The following is an 18,326-nucleotide window of genomic DNA, read 5'->3' as shown; positions in this document are numbered from 1 at the left end:
TGTTCGTCACATCGTGAAGTGGGATGTTTGGCTTGTTTCGGTGTCAGTCTTTCCTCTCTGCTTGTATTTAATGGACCAACTTGGAATGCTCCCCCCCTCACTCTGCACAGTCTTTCCTAGCCGGTCGTTTAACCGATGACGAATTTCCCTTTTTTTATCCTCACTGTGTTTTCCCAGTCTTTCCTTCCTGCCTCTTCCCTCTCTCCGTCCTCAGCCTCACTGAATAGACAAGGGCAGTGCTGCTGTAACTGAGCCAGCACTTCCTGGTGTTGTTTTAGGGGGGGTGTGGCCAGCTTCAGTGAGGAAGACGAGGAGGGAGAGGAGAACTGCGGGATCTGTATGCCGAGCGCAGTCAGGCCCCGTCCCGCTCTCCTTCCGCCTCCTCCTCACTCTTCCTCCACAGCTGTTGCTACTGCCGCCCAGCGAGCAGCGCTCCCCTGCAGCAGACAGCCCGTCCAGAGGCTGGGAGTCAGGAGAGACGGAGCCCAGCCCGCCAGCACCGCGCTGCACAACCCAGCTCAGCCACTTGAAGAGGCAGGGGAGGGGAGACACTAGCGCACATAACCAACGCTGCAGTGCACGCACACACACACACAGACGCACAGACAAACACTCCTCCTCTCCCTCTCTCTCTACCTCCCTCTCTCTCTCTCTCTCTCTCTGGTGCTCAGCTCTGCACAGCTCCTCCACTCATTCGCTGCTGATTCACTGGCTTGCCTCCTCTGCCAGTCGCTCTGCCTCGCTGTGTTCTGCCTGCCTGCCTGAGAATGGTCCAGCCGGTGCCTGGGGGTCTGCTGTCGCGGCCTGTCTGAATACACGCGTTCACGTAGAGAGCCAGCCGACACGCGGAAGCACACACACACACACTGGAGAGCAATGTGAGAGGTAAGAGCTGGCTTCGTAACGCTCCTCGCTGTCTGGTCGGTTCGTCTAGATCTTTCTCTCCGCGCCTGCCGCTGTCTCCACTTTCCAAAGTGAGCTGCTCCTGTGCAGATCGGGGGATAAGCGGATTGTTTGCCTCACTGTCTGCGGTGCGTGGACCCCGGACCTAACTTCTGTTTGTTCCGACTTGTTTTATAGACGTAGGCTCACACACAGAGTGAGACACCTTCTTGGCTCTGAGCAGACAGTCACACAACAACTACTTCCTGAAGGTAGCGCTAGTTAGCAGGAAAATCTGCTGGTGTTTATGCGAGTGTGCGTGTGCGTGCGTGTGTGTGTCTGGTGGGCCGTGGTTGTTCCAGGAAGCAGCGGAGAGGATCAATAGATCGCCCACTCAGCTTCCATTCCCTTCGTCTGACTCAACACTGGACATGTTGGGAGTCATCCTGCAGGGCTCGGTTCACTGGGAGCCGGTGAAAATCTCGTTCCCCTGCTCGTCTTGGGTCTCTTGCTGCGTCAGCCGGAGGGGGAAGCATGGTCGGGCATGTGTGTTTGTAACGTGTGCGTTCTGTGTAAGGCGAACTCCCGCCCCTCTGTATGTAAATGATGTGTGACATGTGGAGCTGCTGCTACCTTATATGGTGCGCTGTATTTCAGTACAGTAGAAGTTTGCCAAGCATTCCGGGTCGCAAGAGGAGAGAGTGTGTGAGAGGGTGACTATGTCTGTGGGAGTGTGTGTGTGTGTGTGTGTGTGTGTGTTTGACTGAGTGCTTGCATGCGTCTGACGAGGGGGGAGTCACTGGAAGAGAGGAAGAAAGTTGAAGAGAGGAGGAAAGAGGGGCAAGAAGGGGCAGGAGAAGCGAGACGGGGAGAAGGAGAGCGACTAAATGGAGGGATTTGACTTGTTGATCTTTAAACGAGAGTGAAAGTAAGTCGATTGATGCTTTATTAAGGCTTTTGGGGGGTTTTTGAGATTATACCGTCATGCTTGTGTTTCCTTTAGTGGTTAGTTGTGTTTTAGTGGCCGATACTGAACAGTAACAGATCCACACCGTAGTTTTTGTCCAGCAGAAGAAGAGCTGGTCATTGTTTTGTTGAAAAGCAGACGTATGAGCGCTCAGGGGTCTTCAGAGGTCGTCTCTGCCCTCCTCGCCCTCCGCCTCGCTGGGTTTCCTCCCGGTGGTGTGTCCGCGGTCGGGCCAGTGGTGAGGAATGTTGTTGTTGTGACTTGGAGGGACCCGGGGTGGCTGAGACAGCAGCACACACCCCAGTGTGTGTGTGCTGCTGGCATGTAGGTGCAACACAGGCAGATGTGTGGCAGATTGCAGTGTGGAGACGCTGCTGAGCCTCCGGTCCGGGTCGACTGTCAGCAGAGCCCTGAGGAACACGCTTCATGTTGTCAGTTTGATAAGAGCAGGTATAAAAGCCAAAGGGGTGTGTGTGCGTGCGTATGTGTGTGTGTGTGTATATCCCGGTGTAAATTGTCCCGTATTACTGTGCCCTGCGTCTGGTCTGAGATCTGCCCTGCAGACAGGATTATGTGCATGGCTGAATGTGTGCTGACAGGTCGAGCTTTCCTTCCACCAGAGCTTCTGTGTATGTTCTGCTGCTGTTATGACCACATTTCATCCCCTCACAGCAACAGTTTGACACCAGAGCTGGCCGAGTTAAACAGTCCCGACCTAAAAGGCTTTCCAAGTTAAGCCATTATGAAGCCACTTCAGCAACTCTCACAGACCCTCTTCGTCCCTGCGTCAGTATTTAATCAGTCCTCACATCGACATCAGACCGGTCCGTTCCTCTTATTCTAGATTTTTGTTTTGACTCTTTTCAGCCTACTTCATCTGAATTGATCAGCAGCGCGAATACGCAGCTGCTGGAACTGGAGTCAGTCGCCGTTCAGTCCAGAGATACGTGTGTCAGCGAACAGCTCATCCTTGTTTTTATTCACCCCGGTCATCGACTCCTCCTCACAGCCCTGACACCTTGGTCTCTTCAGCTCAGACAGAGCAATAAACGGCTGTAAAGTGAAACGGTCCGGCCACTCTTCTCATACTGCCTCACTCACAATGTGTTTCTTCTGATTTCTTTTTATTAATATTTATTTTTTTCAGACAACAGCATTTCTTGCATCTGTATAAAATATATATCCAGAACTATATATCCAGAACAGGTCATAGATGAAGATGATGATGATGATGATGTCTGGCTGCTCCTTCAGTGTCGCCACTGCACGTTGGGATTAGCATGTTTCATTTGGCACAAGTTTTGAGCTGGATGATGTTCGTGAGCCGACCCTCAGTGGGATTCAGACCTCGACCTTCAGACCCCCGCTGCCCCCCACCATGACACGCCGTGACTGCAGTGTACCCGGCCTTGGACGGGGACGATAAGAAGCTCGGTGTTTTCTTATGAGAGAAACTACTCGAACTCAACTGAAGAGTGGCCCTGCTTAAAAAAAACAACAATTTACTGCAGTGAAGCCAACCTCTGAGAAAACGTGTTTTCTTCAACACACAAACACAACGTGCAGTTTTTCATAACTTCTCCAGATATTAGAAAGTGTCTTTGTTTTCTGTAACCCTCACGCACCCCGGTCATCGCCGACACCGCTCTGACCATTGATCCAGTAATCGGTACGCCCGGTTCAGTGAGGTGGAGGTGTCGTGACCACTGACTTCAGATCATATGATTTACATGATTTTAACTTTCATTAGCTGTTCAGACATCTTTATTCATTTCTTTGGGATTTTGTGCATTTTCCATGAATAGAAAACAGGCTGTGTTTTAGCTCATTGGTGTGCTGAGGTATCAGATGTTCGCCACTTTGACCCACGTTGTCGTGCACGCGTGTAACAGTGAGTTAAAGAGCCAGTCCGCGAGCCATAAGGCCAGCCATTCTTCCTAGGGTCACATCCTCAGGCACACACACACACACACAACACAAAGATGCAGTGTGGCTCACAGTCAGATATTCACAGCAGTTTAAGAATACTCGGTGTCAGGACACGTCGAGGTTTGTGCACATTGTGTGTTTGTGTGGCGCCGTCCATATATGCTAAACAAGAGGTCTCATTGTCTCCAGAGGTTTGGGCCCAAGGGAATCAACAGGCATTGTTTGTTTTGCGTTCCAGTGGCAGGACTCCCTTTCAGAGCTCGTTACTTCATCCGTTGACAAATAACTGGGTTAAAAATGAGATGATTGCTGAGAGGAGATAACAGTCCTCCACTCAGACGCTGCTGTGGCAGCCCATGTGACCCATGTTAAATCAATAACCTTTTATTTGTAACAGGCCAGAATGAGCAGCAAACAAGTGTTTAGAATTTCTCGTTTTACACAGTTATGTGTTATCTGTGAACCGACAGGAGACGCTCATCTCCAGCGGTGATCCAGTCCACTGGGACGTGGGGCAGCAGCCCTCTACGTGTCTATCAGTGTGGAAAAGATCAAGAGGCAGCAAAAAGATCCGGCTCACATGTCCACGTATGCACCGGTGTGTGTACGTAAAGGTCAGCCCGGGCAGTATCGACACACATGAAAGTGGGGGTGTTGCGTTTCCTCCGGCGTTGTCCACTGCGATGACCTGTATCAGCACACTGTCACCCTGACTCCACCTCTGTCAAAACGCTGAAACCACTCCCTTTACTGGAAGGCAGCAAACGAGAAACGACCGACACTTCTTTCTCCGCAGTCCCGGCCGAAAATAGCAGCTCGGCCTTGAAGCGATGGCTTTTTTTCCAGACGGTGGTGCAGTACAACAAGTAAAATATCTGTTTTGATTTAGTGTCATTTCCACTAAGACCATCAGTTCACTTCTATCTACTGCTTCTTTTGGGGTAAACACAATGAAGCCCTCCATTGCTGCGTGAGCTGTGGTGTCAATAAACGCTAATCTCAACTAATCACGTGTCTCTCACTCATATGAGGAGTCGAGTCAGCGTCAACCAAACCTTTCATCCTCCAGTTAGTCACAATGGCAGCGTCAACACCAGCCGGGATTATTAAGTTGTTCTGATTGCTCCAGCTTTTCAGTCATTCCAGACGTGCCTCGGTAACAAAAGAGCTGAAGAAATCCTCCTAATGCACGAGCGCCATTCATCACGGCGCCCCATGCAGATGAGCGGCGGGGCGGGCGTTATGCATGGTTTGTACCCTGGTGAAGGTTGGACTCTTGGCTCTGGTGCTCGTACCGGAGGAAAGGTAGAAGACGTGTCTCATTTTTCATCCACACTTAGCGCCATTAAGGCAAACGCTGGTGTCACATGAGGGTGAGCTGTTAATGATACTTCCTCTTCCTCTCACGGCACCGTAATGTGTCTGCCACGTGTCACACAGGCCGACGGGAAGCATAAATGCCTCCCGCCCTCTCCCTCTCGCCGTCTTTCCTTCCCTACACCGTTGACCTTGCACCATCTTGCGAGACCTTGGAGTCTGGGGGAGTGCTGAGCTGCTAAGGATGCTGGGAGAGAACATTTACCAGACGGTGACACTGAGGGCACAAAGTCAGACATATTGATGGAGTCAAAGTGGCGAACAGAGCGGGGAGACCAAAAGGAGTCAAACATCCTCCTGCGAGAGCAGAAAGAGAAAAAGTGATAAGACATGAGAAGAAAATAGTATTAGACAGTAATTTATTTGAAATGGATGCCGAGCAGAGGAAGAGCTCTGACAGCTAAAGTGGAATTTGATACAGGGAGAGGCACACCGACAAAAAAGACCGTAGAAATGAAGAAATCAATAAGTGAAGGATGCCCCTGTCCAGACATGAAGGATCATAATGAGCACTCATTATCACTCTGCCACATTGTACAGCGCACTCCGGTCTCACCGATACGGCTGGTCTGAGTCCTCATAACCATAGTAACTGATTCGGCAGGCTGGGGAGTCCGCTCGTCAGGCTTCAAGTCGTCGCATTCCTTCATCTTTCTGAAGACGGCTGCTGCCTGAGGTCATGAAAACTCTTCTGTTCAGAGACGGATCTTTCTCACTGAAACCACGCTGGACGTCTGAGTTGTACTGTATTTCTCATCAGGCTGGTCTGCAGCAATAAATCCATGTAGTGTCAATATTACCCTTAAAAAGAAAATAAAACGGGTCCGGGGAACTCTGGATTACATAAATTGTAGACTTGGCCGACGTTCTCACAGCAGTGAAGATCAAATGATGAACAGCTTAATGTGGAAAGAGTTCATGTGAACAGAAACATGCCCATGCGCATATAAACAGAAAAACAGGAACCTGCTGCTCAAAAACATTTTTTGGCATGAAACAGTCGATAGACTTGAGCAAAATGTCTGCTTCTGGATGAGGTATGGCAGCTTTTGATGAAAGGTTAGAATGCCTTATTTGATTTATGAGATGTGAGGCGATACATCTGATCTCCGTGTGCTTTATTTAAAGCTTGATTTGTTTTAATCTTCCGTCAGCCGAGCATGATATGGAAAAGAATTAGCCGTGTTTGAGCGCTGTGTGTGGTTAGGGTTGGACTGTTGTAGCGTTTGTATGATGATTATTCTGCACTCCAAAGGTCATAGCTAGCAGGAATGCTACTTTTGTTATCATGGGGGTCATCCAAGGTGGAAGTAATCAGTTTTGTCTTTCACTGGCTCTTTCTCTCTCTGCGCTCGGTGCGTCCATGCTGCTGGGTCATCATGACCTGGGCTGCACTGCTGCAGGGCTCTGATAGAGAGTGTTGCAGTGCTGTAAAGTTAGCAGCAGTGCACGGCGGCGCGCAAGGTGCGCATGCATATCTGTGCACAGCCATTTCTCCAAACAAGGGCGTGGTGACTCGCGCCGCCCGTGCGATAAGAGCGGGGAAACGGGCCCCTGGGAGCCCGGTCATGAAAAAAAATCCCCCAGCAAGTTTTATGCAATGGTGTCACCAAAAATAGCAACCGCAGGCCACGCTGCGCGCCGAGAACAGAAATGGTAAGCGATCTGTTCTACATGCAGTAAATTGAAATAAGAGTTGTGCCGTCGCAGCCGGCAGGTTCACGTTGGACCGCAGGGCTGCTTCTCTCTGGAGAGGAGAGTAACTGTCTACTCTCTGTCATTGTTGGACACGTAGTGTGTTTAAGAAGGCAGGCAGTCGTTTACGGAGTGAGCAGAGTGATCGTTTGAGCCTGTTTTCTTCCCCGGCAGCGGGCAGGTCAGCCTCCTCGTGGCTCCTCCCCCTGCTCTCACCTGGCGCTCGGCCCAGAATGTTGCTGCAACTCTGCTGACTCTCATTGGTCGTCACTCTCGCACGGCTTCGCAAGAGAGGAAATGACTAACCTCCTCTGCCTCATGCCCTGCCTCAACTTCCCTCTTGCTTTCACTCTCTTCCTTTCTTTCACCTTTAAGCACACTTGTAATGACCGCCCTTGCTTGCCTGGACTGTCGGTGATGCAGCGTTCGATCCGATTCTCCTGCGTCAACCCGAAGAGGTGGAAAATTGTGAATGGAAGCTTTGTGCATTGGTGTGTGTGCGTGTGTGTGTGTGTATCTCTGTGCATGGTGTGGCGTGATGAGTGTGTGTTCAGAGCGCAGGGTGGGTGAAAGTTTTATTTGTTTTAGCAGACTCCCCTGCATGTCAGACATTTTTGCATATTCTTCGTTCCCACAGCAGCACAGCTCAGCAGCGGCATGGCTTCACAAAGAAACGCTGCAGTTCAGGAACTGTGAGGGAAATGAAGTGTATCGTTAAGACTAATCTTTTCTGTCTGTCTCTCCCTTGTTTCTCTTTCTTCTCCGTGTTTTAGAGGAAGTGCCTTCCCTGATGTCTGCTGCAGCTTTGACCTGCTTCTACAGCTGAAGCTCCACCCCGCCCCCCGCCTCGCTCGCTTGCTGCCACAGTAACACGAGTGCAAGGACAACAACCACACCCTCCTCGCAGCCCGCGCACCAACGGCCCATCCGCCCCCGCCACCATCCAGCCTCTCCTCACCCGACGGCCCTGCCGCCCAGAGCTCCACAGCAGCAGCAGCAGCAGCAGCAGCAGCACGCCCCCAGGCCACGCAGCATCTCACCCACCTGCCTTTCACCTTGGCCTTCAGCCCTCGGAGCCTCCACTCACTCCTCAGTGTCCTTAACCTTCCTGTACAGCAGGCTACACCCAGACTGTCACCTTCGTTGCCTGTTCCACTGCGCCGACGGCGACCGGTTCGGCCCCACGGTCTGTTTGCCACTTTAGCTTCGAGGAATGTTGTAGGTGAGAACTTTGAGTAAGCAATAAACGGCGAGCCAGAGAAATCGAGCCCCGATAATTGGTGTCCTGGATGTAATCACTCTGTTGGGGGAAATGATCCATTGACCTTCAAAACGAAACGTCGTCCAGCAACATTTCACTTCGGAGAAGGAGCCGTCTCAATCACTAGAAGCGTTTCCTTCTGAATGTGCCACAGACAGTAACCGCACCAACGACAACACCCAGAAAAGCTCTTAGTGGTGGATTAACGACACCAGAGGCGCTTCACCCGCTCCCCAGCACATTTGGTTTCGGTGGAATACCCTTCGCCAGGACCTCGCCATGGCGGTCAACCTAACGCACATCCGCGACACAAAGTGGCTGACACTGGAAGTATGTCGGGAGTTCCAGCGCGGCACGTGTTCACGCTCCGACCAGGAGTGCAAGTTCGCTCATCCGGCCAAGAGCTGCCAGGTGGACAACGGGCGGGTCATCGCCTGCTTCGACTCGCTGAAGGTAAGACGGGAGAAGACGTGTGGGGCAGGCGTGGGCATTCAGACCGTTTGAGGGGGCTGCAAACTGGAAATGGCATGCTGGGGCGCACCATGTGGCCACAGCATGTGCTCTCCTTAGTCCCGCCCACTTCTGGTCAGGTGACTGAGGCGCGACGGCAGAGGGGGGAGCCGCCGCTTTTTCAAACGCTGTATTGAAAACACTTGTTTTCACTGTTGTTTACATAAGATTCAGCTGCAAAACCTGTGACGCTGCGTGTGAGTTTACTACAGCAGCACAGCGTCTTCCGTCTGCGCCAGGCTTTGTACTGGAAGACGGATGAATCGGCTGTCACATGCGAACGCCCGGAGCACAGCACGCCTCGGCAGTTAGAGAGGAGCGAGCCGATGGCGTCATCGTGTCGCTCTCCCTCGCTGAAACCACTTCCTGTGCAGAGGCCTGAGGGCAGCCGGGGGCTCTCTCTCTATACGTCTGCCTTTCCGTTTGACCAGACTTCAGGGCAGGTTCGCCGCACGCCATGAAATCATTTTCTCCAATTTTAGGCAACCGGAAGAAAAACAAACATATCTCATCCTCTCGTTCTCTCTCTTTCACAATCACTCTTTTTTTGGTTGTTTTTATCAGAGCACCTCTCTAGAGATGGGTGGACCGCTACCCAACGTTTCCAGCATTCTCACACACGCACACACACGCACGCACAAAGGTTTGTGTTTGTCTTCTGCCCTGCGGACATTGGTGACTCGTGGCCATTGAGTGTGGAGGAGCGCAGCGGAGCGGGGTTAAGATGAGGACAGCATGCACACGTTGACTCACAGCAGCGTTTCCAGCCAGATGTGCACAGAGGAGCATTGTCAGGGCCTGAAACTTTCCCAACTTTCCTCACAATGTGAGCACGCCCGTGCGCGCGTGTGAAAATCAGCTCAGTTAAACAAACACGCCTTCGTCTCGATTCCATAGATCCTCCTCTGCTCTCCGACCTTCCACATCTTTAAAGAACTCCCAACAACCAATATTGCAAACACTCTCAGTCATTCAGGAATATTTCAGCAAACTTCTTGCTTGTTTTCCTCGTTTGACTTCTCTGAAGTGCTGTCGCTGCGTTCCAAGATCTCTGAGTTTAATGAGGCGAGCAAAATCTGTTGAAATCTCACTGCAGAAATCGTCGCCAGTCCTCCTAAAACTAAAGCCTCCTGCAGTAATGTGGTGGTCTCTGACTTCAGTCTGTTCACACACAGTGGCGGTGGAGCTTTTTATCTCCAGACAGAAGGGTCCAGAGACGTGGACACATGTTTAAATTGTCATTCACATTGAGCTAAAGGTCACCACTAGAAAGGAGGAGCTGGCAGATATATGACGGGTTTTTTGAAGGACCTTCGGGGCCTATTTTAGTAGTTTGGACCCATTTTCCACTAGGACTTGTGCATTAATGGCGATGTGTGATACTTTTTTTAACCACTGGCCCCATTTTTTCCACTGGTAATGAAAAACAGAGCAGGTCTCTGAAAACCACAATGGAAACATACAAGAAAGCAGAGAGAGAGGGAGAGGAAGGAGAGCAAATGAGGATAGAGGAGATCAAAAACCAAGGCTGCCGAGGTGCTGTCTGAATGTATAGTGAGACTTGGTCAGAAATAGTCTCTCACACACACACACACACACACACACACACACACACACACACACACACACACAGTGCACAGACCCACAAACACCAACACTGAAAAATCACTTGTCCTACTTCACTTGAACTTAGATTGGGGAGTCGAAATAGGACGAGAATCTCAGATGAGTTACATGAAGCCACGTCGTCCCCCATTGCACTCTCTCTCTCACACACACGCACACACACACACACACACACACACACACTCTCTCTCTCTCTCTCTAATGCACCCCGTTGGACACATGTGCGCTCTCAGCCCATGAGAGAGGATCGACCTTCTTCTTGAGAAGTGTATAATTAGAACAGGTCTCACATGATCACCAGTGCATAGCTGAGCAGGTCACACCCAAAGCCAGTCATTTCCCCAACAGCCACTCTTCACTCTCTTTTTTTCTTTTTCTTTTTTTCTTTTTTAAACATGTTTCAAACAGGCACACTCCAGCAGATCCAGTCCCACTTGCAGAAACCGTGTGTCCTGCTCAGACCGTGCCTGCAGACCCATACTGAGGGAATTAGAGCAGGGTCTATATTTGTGCCAGAAACAGCAGTATGATTCAAATTGCATTTATTTTATTCTGGGAACTTGTTCACGGCAGTAATCAGATGTGGACGACATACCCCGCAGCGAGACAATCAATCAGGGGGATTCATCTAGGCCACGGCATTAAAGTTGGGCCCGTCTGAGTGTGTCTGTGCACGAACCTCCCGCAGACGTGTGTGGGTGTTGGTCGGCCTTAAACTTGGCCTTAACCCCAGAGTGCAGCCCTTTCTGCTGCCTGTCGATCTGGTTGGTGCAACACAGACAGCTCAGCTATGTTGAGGCAGGGTAAATATTTGGAGAAGGATAATGGTAGCCTGGACTCCCTGATTTAAAGTCAGCTTTGTAACTTTGTCTGTTAATGATTAACTGCTGGGCACATAGGTTTGGGGGCTGATGCACTAATTTCAATGTGAATCTGTGTAAACAACATGATTTTGTGCAGAAAACAGGAAACGCTGGGGTCTCTGGAAATGACGAACACAAACATGTATCTTCAGTGACTGGAGGATGGGCTCACGCCGGTCTGTGTGAGGACAGACCGGGAGAAGCGTGGAGCAACGTGGGTTAGTTGCTACAGTAAATCAACTTGTTGTCGCTTGTTTTTCGTTCTCTGGGAGCTCCTCACTTGACTTCCCGCTCAGTCTGGTTTTCGCCTCATTTACCTCAGGCCACACCCATGTGTGGACGGGATGGTTCACATTACACCCCGGTTGCCCCTACACCACCCTCCAACCCGGGCTGTATACACGCACACACACACACACACACACACACACACACACACGTATTTATAAACCCATGTGGCATCAGCTCCGATCTGATGTGAACCCGCCAGCAGCAGCAAGTCCCCGTTTACCCCCAACAGGAAAACAGGAGTGGTGAACGTCAGGCAGTTCTCTCTCTCTCTCTCTCACACACACACACACACACACACACACACACACACGAGGTAGACTCTGTACTTTGTCTACCTGCCAGCCTGACACACCCACTGTCATCATGTCTGCTCTGGGTAAATGAGAGTGAATCTGTGTGTGTGTGTGTGTGTGTGTGTGTGTGTGTGTGTGTGTGTGTGCACGTGTTGCGTCTGCGGCTGTGCTGCTGTGTTTGCATTGTGAGTGGTCAATATGTCCATGCAGTGCAGGGGACAGCCTTTAATTTACTGTCCAGACTGGAAAACGCATCTTGGACAGTCATGCGTTGTTTTTTTTTCTAGTTCTGGCTTCATCTCGCAGTTTGAAATTCTATCTTGGAAACTACATGACAGCTTTTATCTCAGCAGTTAAGTCAGTCTGAAAAACAATAGGAGAGCCAGTAAACAGAAAATGAGTGTTTGAAGAAAGGATTCAAACCGTTCAGAACCTCCGGGAAGTAAACTCCACGTCAAAACGTTTACAGTGAAAACCATGCTAATAAAACCGAGTTTAGTTTTCTTAACAAACAAGCAAAAGAAAATGAGAAGGAAAGTGAGAACAGAGAGAGTCTCATGACCCAGAGCAGCTCCATCACCTGCTCTCAGTGTGTTTGCACATGTTTTCCATTCGGCAACAAGCAGGAAAAAGAGGAAGAGACCCCACAGCGAGCCGGAGAAACATCTGCTGCCACCTCAATGTCGAATGAAAAGATTTCTCCATTCCTGCCTTTATAAAAAAAAAAAAAAAAAAAACCTCTGAACCTTCAGCCGCTGTTTGTCCTTTTACACTGATAGAAACATGGAAATCCAAGCTGAGACTCTTTATCACAGCACCCCGGGGGCACATGTCCCATATTCTGCTCAGCTGTCAGAGCCAGGGCGGGCGCTGCAGAGGCCCGTCCTCCACATCGGTCCAGGCGGACTGCAGCGGGTCGAACCGGGCTGCCGACTCCGTCAGGCTGTCACACACTTCGCCTCATGTCGCGGAGGGGTTCCTGCTCGACTTCCAGTAAAGATCCCAGGATGTGGTGGCTCTGCAGAGAAACACATGCTTTTCATTGATTTCACTCCCATTCAGGTCTAAAGCGACTGCTTGAATATCGCTTCTGGTGTCCGTGATTCCTCTGCAGCTTCAGACGGAATGTGTTTCAGATGTGAGCAGAGGAATGTGTGACTGTCTGAAACTTTTCATCCCTCTTCTCATTTCTGTCTCCATATTTTCACTCCATGTTTATGCTCAGCAGCCGGGTTAAACACTCACACAACCACACGCATAAACCCAGCCGTGGCCGGCCCCACACACACACACACACACACACACACACACACACACACACACACACACACGGAGTAAATATTAGCCGTGTTGCTAGCCGACGGTGTTTTTATGATTTCAAGCAAATTATCCAGATCATCTCTGGCCAGTACATTCAGCACGCCGTGCGTGTGTGTTCGTGTGTGTGTGTGTGTGTGTGTGTGTGTGTATGTGTGCGTGAGCATATGGTTAAAAGTTCAAGAGGCTAATCCGTGTGTTGCTGCTGTCTGGAGCTCTTCATCGGCCACATGCAGGCAGCAGTTTACAGCGTCTTCCACTCTTTAAAATGCAGAGCGACGCTTCACTTTGTGTTTACTTTGGCTTAATTTGATCTGAATCAATCCGAGGACGAGTAAGCCGCCGTCGTGTTGAGTTTTTTAGTGTTTGTCTGGAACATAATAAACTTCCTCCCTTGGTGTTTGAATAAATGAGTCACATTCAGACATGACTTTATTTGAAATCCGACGCCGCGTGCTGCTTTCGTCTCTCGCCGGCTGCCTTTTGGACCCGTCAGCCTGGAGACTGCAGAGGAGAGTATGTACGTGCGCATCGTGATAATGACTGTTCATCTCAGAAACACGGTGTTTTTCCACAGGACTTCATTTGTTTAGCACCATTTACAACAGAAGCGTCTCATGGCTCTTGAGCTTTGAATTCGATCGGGAGGGAAGACGGACAGTTGAACCTGAAGAAGCACGGCGAGGAGGAGACAACTGCAAACAATCATAGGTCACAAACTGACGAGAGAGAGAGGGCCTCCAGGCAGACTAAACCTGCAGCAGCGCCACTCAGAGAAGAGTCCGAGGCGACCGAGCCAGGCTCGTCACATCGAGTCTCCCTGACCGAAGCTGCGATTCGGTTCCAGACGAGAGGAGCCTGCTGGCTCTGACGTCTTCGAACCACGAGAAGGAAGCGTTCTGCGGGAACCGTACGGCTCTGGTAACTCCTCCAGTCCGGCTGTCGCGTTCACGTTAAGGACGATACTTTTCTTAAAGTTCAGGAGATTCCATGCAGCCGACGAAGAGAAAGCAGAGCCGTCGTTACAGATGATGCTGTTATCCTCTTTGTAATTGGATTTTTAATGGGATATCTGGAGGCCTCCACAGTGAATATTTCTGCTCTTTGAAAGGCGGATTCAGTCGTCTGCAGGTTTTACTGAAAGGCCGGCCTCCTCTCTCCGGAGCCGAGGCCCATCCGGGCTTTATTTTGGTGGGAAGGCTGCGAGGCGGTTGAAGGCTCTATTGTTGCGTCTGCCTGGCCTTCACACACAGACTGAAGCACATGCAGTCGGCCTCCGGTCTGTTGTGGCGTCACGTCAGTGTCTGTGAGCTTATGTGACGACAGATCAGCCACAAGCGTCTTTTCTTCTCAGTGTCAGCCGTCGCCGTCCCGCCGCCACACTGGGCCCTTTTATTACACCGCTGATACAATCATGGCTTCTCCGGAGACGTTTCACTGCTTCTCCGTTACAGACAGACGTGGCACAAACCTCAGATAGCCCCAGGGATTCGCTCGCTTCACCAATTAGCAGATGGAGACGGCTCAAAGCCCCGAGATGGAGATGGCATCGGCGTCGAGGAATTCATTTCTACTGTTTTATTTTTAATTTCCCAGCTCCTCTCTGAGATTTGAATGATATTTACATTTAAAAAGCTGATGCCTAAAATGTTGCGACAGTGTCTGAAGTTTGACTTCCTGGGAGATGCAGTGATTTTCAAGGCTGGTGCCGTTTTTTTTTTTTTTTCTTTTATTCATGTTTCAGTTCATTTAAAATTTTGTTGCAGCTACATATCTCCAAAAAAATGAGACATTAGCAATGAAAGATGGGAACAGTCAGCTTCACCCGCGACAGTGCGACAGACAAAAATATGAGTCACAATCAAAAGTAGACACAGGTTTAATATCCCATTAATAACAAGTGTCAAATGCTTCATAAAGTAAAAAGATACATGAACAATTCTGTATGAAAAAAACCCTGCACTTTCAATCCAGAGTGACTTTTCCTTTTTATTTTTCAATATTACAATTTGTAATTTTGAATATTTCTATTCATCATATCAGCCGGAGCATCTCTCTCTACAGTGACTGTAAACACTGGGCAGTTACTGAAGAGTTTATACAATCTATAAGTTTAAAATGAGAAAAGTGACTGATCCCAAACCTCAAGCTTCCGTGTGTGTGTCGTTGGCTTCACTGTCGTGTTCTGATAGACGTTTAAAGGGGTCGTCAGCCTTTCCTCACGTATCGCAGAAGGAAACTTCACCTGTAGGTGATGAAGAGAAGGTCAAAGGGCCGTGTGAGGACCGCCACACGCCCGCGCCTCGCTGGTTTCCTCTTCTGCCTCCGACCTGCCGGCTCTCTGAGCTCTCGGCTCACACGCCAGCGGGCAGGTCTCCAGTAATTCGGCTCAGCCATTACCCGTCCATTAGACAGGTGAGCGCGGCGCTCCGGGGCACACCTATTCACTTCCACGCCGCTCCTCCAGCTGCCGCTCCGCCGCCAGCTGTCGGGCCGCCTCTCCTCCTCTTTGATGCCGACGCGTTTTGCGAGCTGCAGCCAGAAGCTGTTTGGTGAGATGCCTGCCGGCCTGTGGCGGATCTGAAGCAGAGAACATTGATCCCCGTCCGTGTTTTTCCTCTCTGCGTGGCTGTGTGCTGCATTCCTGCTCCGAGCTTCAGTGTCTGGGCTTGTCGACTCGTGGCACGGCCTTCGTTTTCTCTTAATTCCTACCACTGCTTTGTAATGGTTATTGGAGGGCTGTTCTGTCGACTTGCTGCCGAGGCCACCAGATGATCCGTTTGTGTTTGTTTGTTTTATTACTGAGTTACAAGACTGGGAAATGAAACATCTTTGTGTCTACTGTGAGTTTCCAGCCTTCGCCATGAAGCCTCAGCAGCGTTCGCTCACATCTCCTCACCTTGTCTTTTCCTTTTTACCACTGAGCGTATAGAACACGCTGTACACATCATTAAAATACAGAAATCAAATTTCTTGCGGGCTGCTCCTCACTGGCGTATAATGATGAAATGTAGAGGACTTTTAGCTGCATCGTGGCTCCAGGCCTCCTTCTTCTCGATGCACTTTGCTTTTCATCTTTTCCTCGGTCATTCACATCAAGGTTATTTTCATTTTTTTGTTTAAGAAAGTTGAAAAAAAGCAACTCTGATTCTGCAGTTTGGGGCGATAAACATGAGCTTCAAACAAAACGGTGTTTAAGATTTCAAGATGTTAGTCAGGAGGTGAATACTGGTGAACTTTGACCTCCGTTTTCAGTCAGGTCACCTTAGAAAAAGCTAAAAATAAAAGAACAAATTCTGAGGACCACAATAAGCAAACTCCACAAATGTGATCTAAAATTCTATATTTCCATAAATGCATAAACAGCTCTAGGATTAGCACATCTCAAACAAATATAATACAACGGAAAATACATTTTTTTAATTCAAGATGTCAAACATCCTGATAAAAACAAACTAGATATGTATCATAAGAAATATATTACAAATCATTATGAATAAGAAATGCAATAAAATGTTAGGAAAATAATAAATGTAAAAAAAAAATCATGAAATGAAGAAATATATAAAAGGAAATATTTTCTGCCAAATTCTTTCCTGAAAAAAAAAAAAAAACCTGTCAGAACGCAGGAAGATATATTGAAATCATTTCTTCTACTTTTTATAGCCAGGAACCAAAATTATTACCGTTTTAATTCAAATTCTGTCAACTTTTTAGACTTTATGCCATGAGTTAAAGAAGAAGTGGCTTTTTAAAGACATTAAACTGGTGTGCAGAGAGGAAAAAGATGAAATGTGTTTTTCAGCTCTTGAGAAGGAAGGTTCACATAAAGGAAAGGGATTGAAAAACATTCAAATTTTTGGGCTCTTATTCTCAGTTTCAGGTTTGTGGTGATTTTCGGTGGAATTTTCTGGTTTGAATGTAATTTCTAACTTGAGAACACAGACGAGGATCAGTCACTTCCTGAAATGCCAAAAGAGAGTAAACGCTTGATGCTTGTGCTGGTGCCAAGCCTGAGAGAGATAATCAGGCACAGAAACAGGATTAGGCCGGCTGACAGTGGGATTAGAGCTGTGGATAGGATTACAGTCTATGAGACCAGATTAGCATAATGCACAGCAGATTAAATCTGTTAGTGCTGCAAACTAAATTAATTATCTGCCCGGCGAGAATTGCTTCACTGCTGATGGACAGACTTTTCTGCCTCCCTTTTTTTTTTTCTGGGTATTTGTGTAATCCAGGAGTCGCAGATCAGAGAGGGGAAATGAGTCTGCTGCAGATGTGGCGGTAGAAATGAGGATTAGTGGAGAAAGACGGGAAAACTGGGCTCAAAGACGGATATGTGAGAGAGAAGGGGCCTCATGATGTGTTTCTAAACTTTAGAAGTTTTCAGATGCCTCGCCGCCAAGCTGCTGCCGCTCAGAAATGTGAAGTGAAATTCTTACTTTCCTGATTTTCATCATGATAGGACAGAAAATGTTATATATCTGACACATTATTGAGTTTTTCACTGAAATTAAAACAAGGGAAATGTTGATAGGAACTCTGAAAACCATTACTGATTACGTTCTGTCTTCCTTTTGTGATATTTCTCTCCACCTCCTCTGTTTTTAAGCCATCTAGTCAGAAACACCACGTCTGTAATCTGTGAGTATCTCCATGATGAAGGGCTGGAGGAGCCTCCTCTGTTAATGTCCATGTTCCACAAAGAGACATGCTGTCAGAAAAAGAAGCAGAGTGCTCCAAATTGACCCATTAGTGTCAGATTTCTCAGGATTAGTCATCTTTCAAGGTTTGAAATGCCTGATTAAGATAAATAGCGTGCTTTGATGCTCCACCCAGGAGCCCTGTAGACTCGGAGAGAGTCGACTCCTCGGTCATTTTCAGAAACTGCTGTCGTCTCTCTGACCCCCCCCATCCCTGCCCTGGAAAGAGGCGCTCCCAGATGATTAAATGAGCGTTCCCGGGGCGCCGCTCATGCTCGCACTGTGAGCTCTGGATAGCTTTCATAAAGCGCTGCTGCTCGGATCGATACGTGCGTGATTGCTCTATTATTACTGCTAATGAAAAGAAAGACAGTAACCTTGTTAGGAGGAGGAGCCGCTCTCAACTCGGCGGGGGAAAAGTGGCGTAAATAAAGTCACATGTAAGTGTGTTTGTGTAAAAAGAGATAGTGAGAGATAGCTGGGGGGGTCGGGGAGGGGGGTCTAAACAGAGAGGTCTAAGTTTGGATGCAGGACTCCTGTGTACGTGACATCTGACCCGAGGCATTTCTGAGAACCAACACCTTCTCAAGTGTGAATAACTGACTGCTG

The 18,326-nt window shown here is 48.9% G+C and overlaps 1 protein-coding gene across 15 annotated transcripts in view; it reads left to right on the top strand.

The window, feature by feature from the left end:
• mbnl1 (muscleblind-like splicing regulator 1) overlaps positions 1–18,326 on the top strand; it is a 52,968-nt gene that overhangs the window by 3,149 nt on the left and 31,493 nt on the right. For 3 of the 15 annotated variants that reach the window (XM_030115372.1, XM_030115369.1, XM_030115370.1), the window contains exons 1-2: positions 463–885; positions 7,624–8,564. In XM_030115372.1, coding sequence (XP_029971232.1) covers positions 8,391–8,564 — 174 coding nt within the window. In that variant the 5' untranslated portion in view covers positions 463–885; positions 7,624–8,390. Of the gene's footprint in view, positions 1–461; positions 886–1,498; positions 1,811–6,693; positions 6,812–7,055; positions 7,309–7,623; positions 8,565–18,326 lie in introns of those variants that run through there. The other 12 variants (XR_003933453.1, XM_030115373.1, XM_030115368.1 and 9 more) reach the window with 9 other exon arrangements.

This window comes from Salarias fasciatus, chromosome 18 (assembly GCF_902148845.1).
Source record: "Salarias fasciatus chromosome 18, fSalaFa1.1, whole genome shotgun sequence".
NCBI lineage: Eukaryota > Metazoa > Chordata > Actinopteri > Blenniiformes > Blenniidae > Salarias > Salarias fasciatus.
The sequence above is the reverse complement of the archived record's forward strand: the minus strand, read 5'-3'. Positions and strand labels throughout refer to the sequence as shown.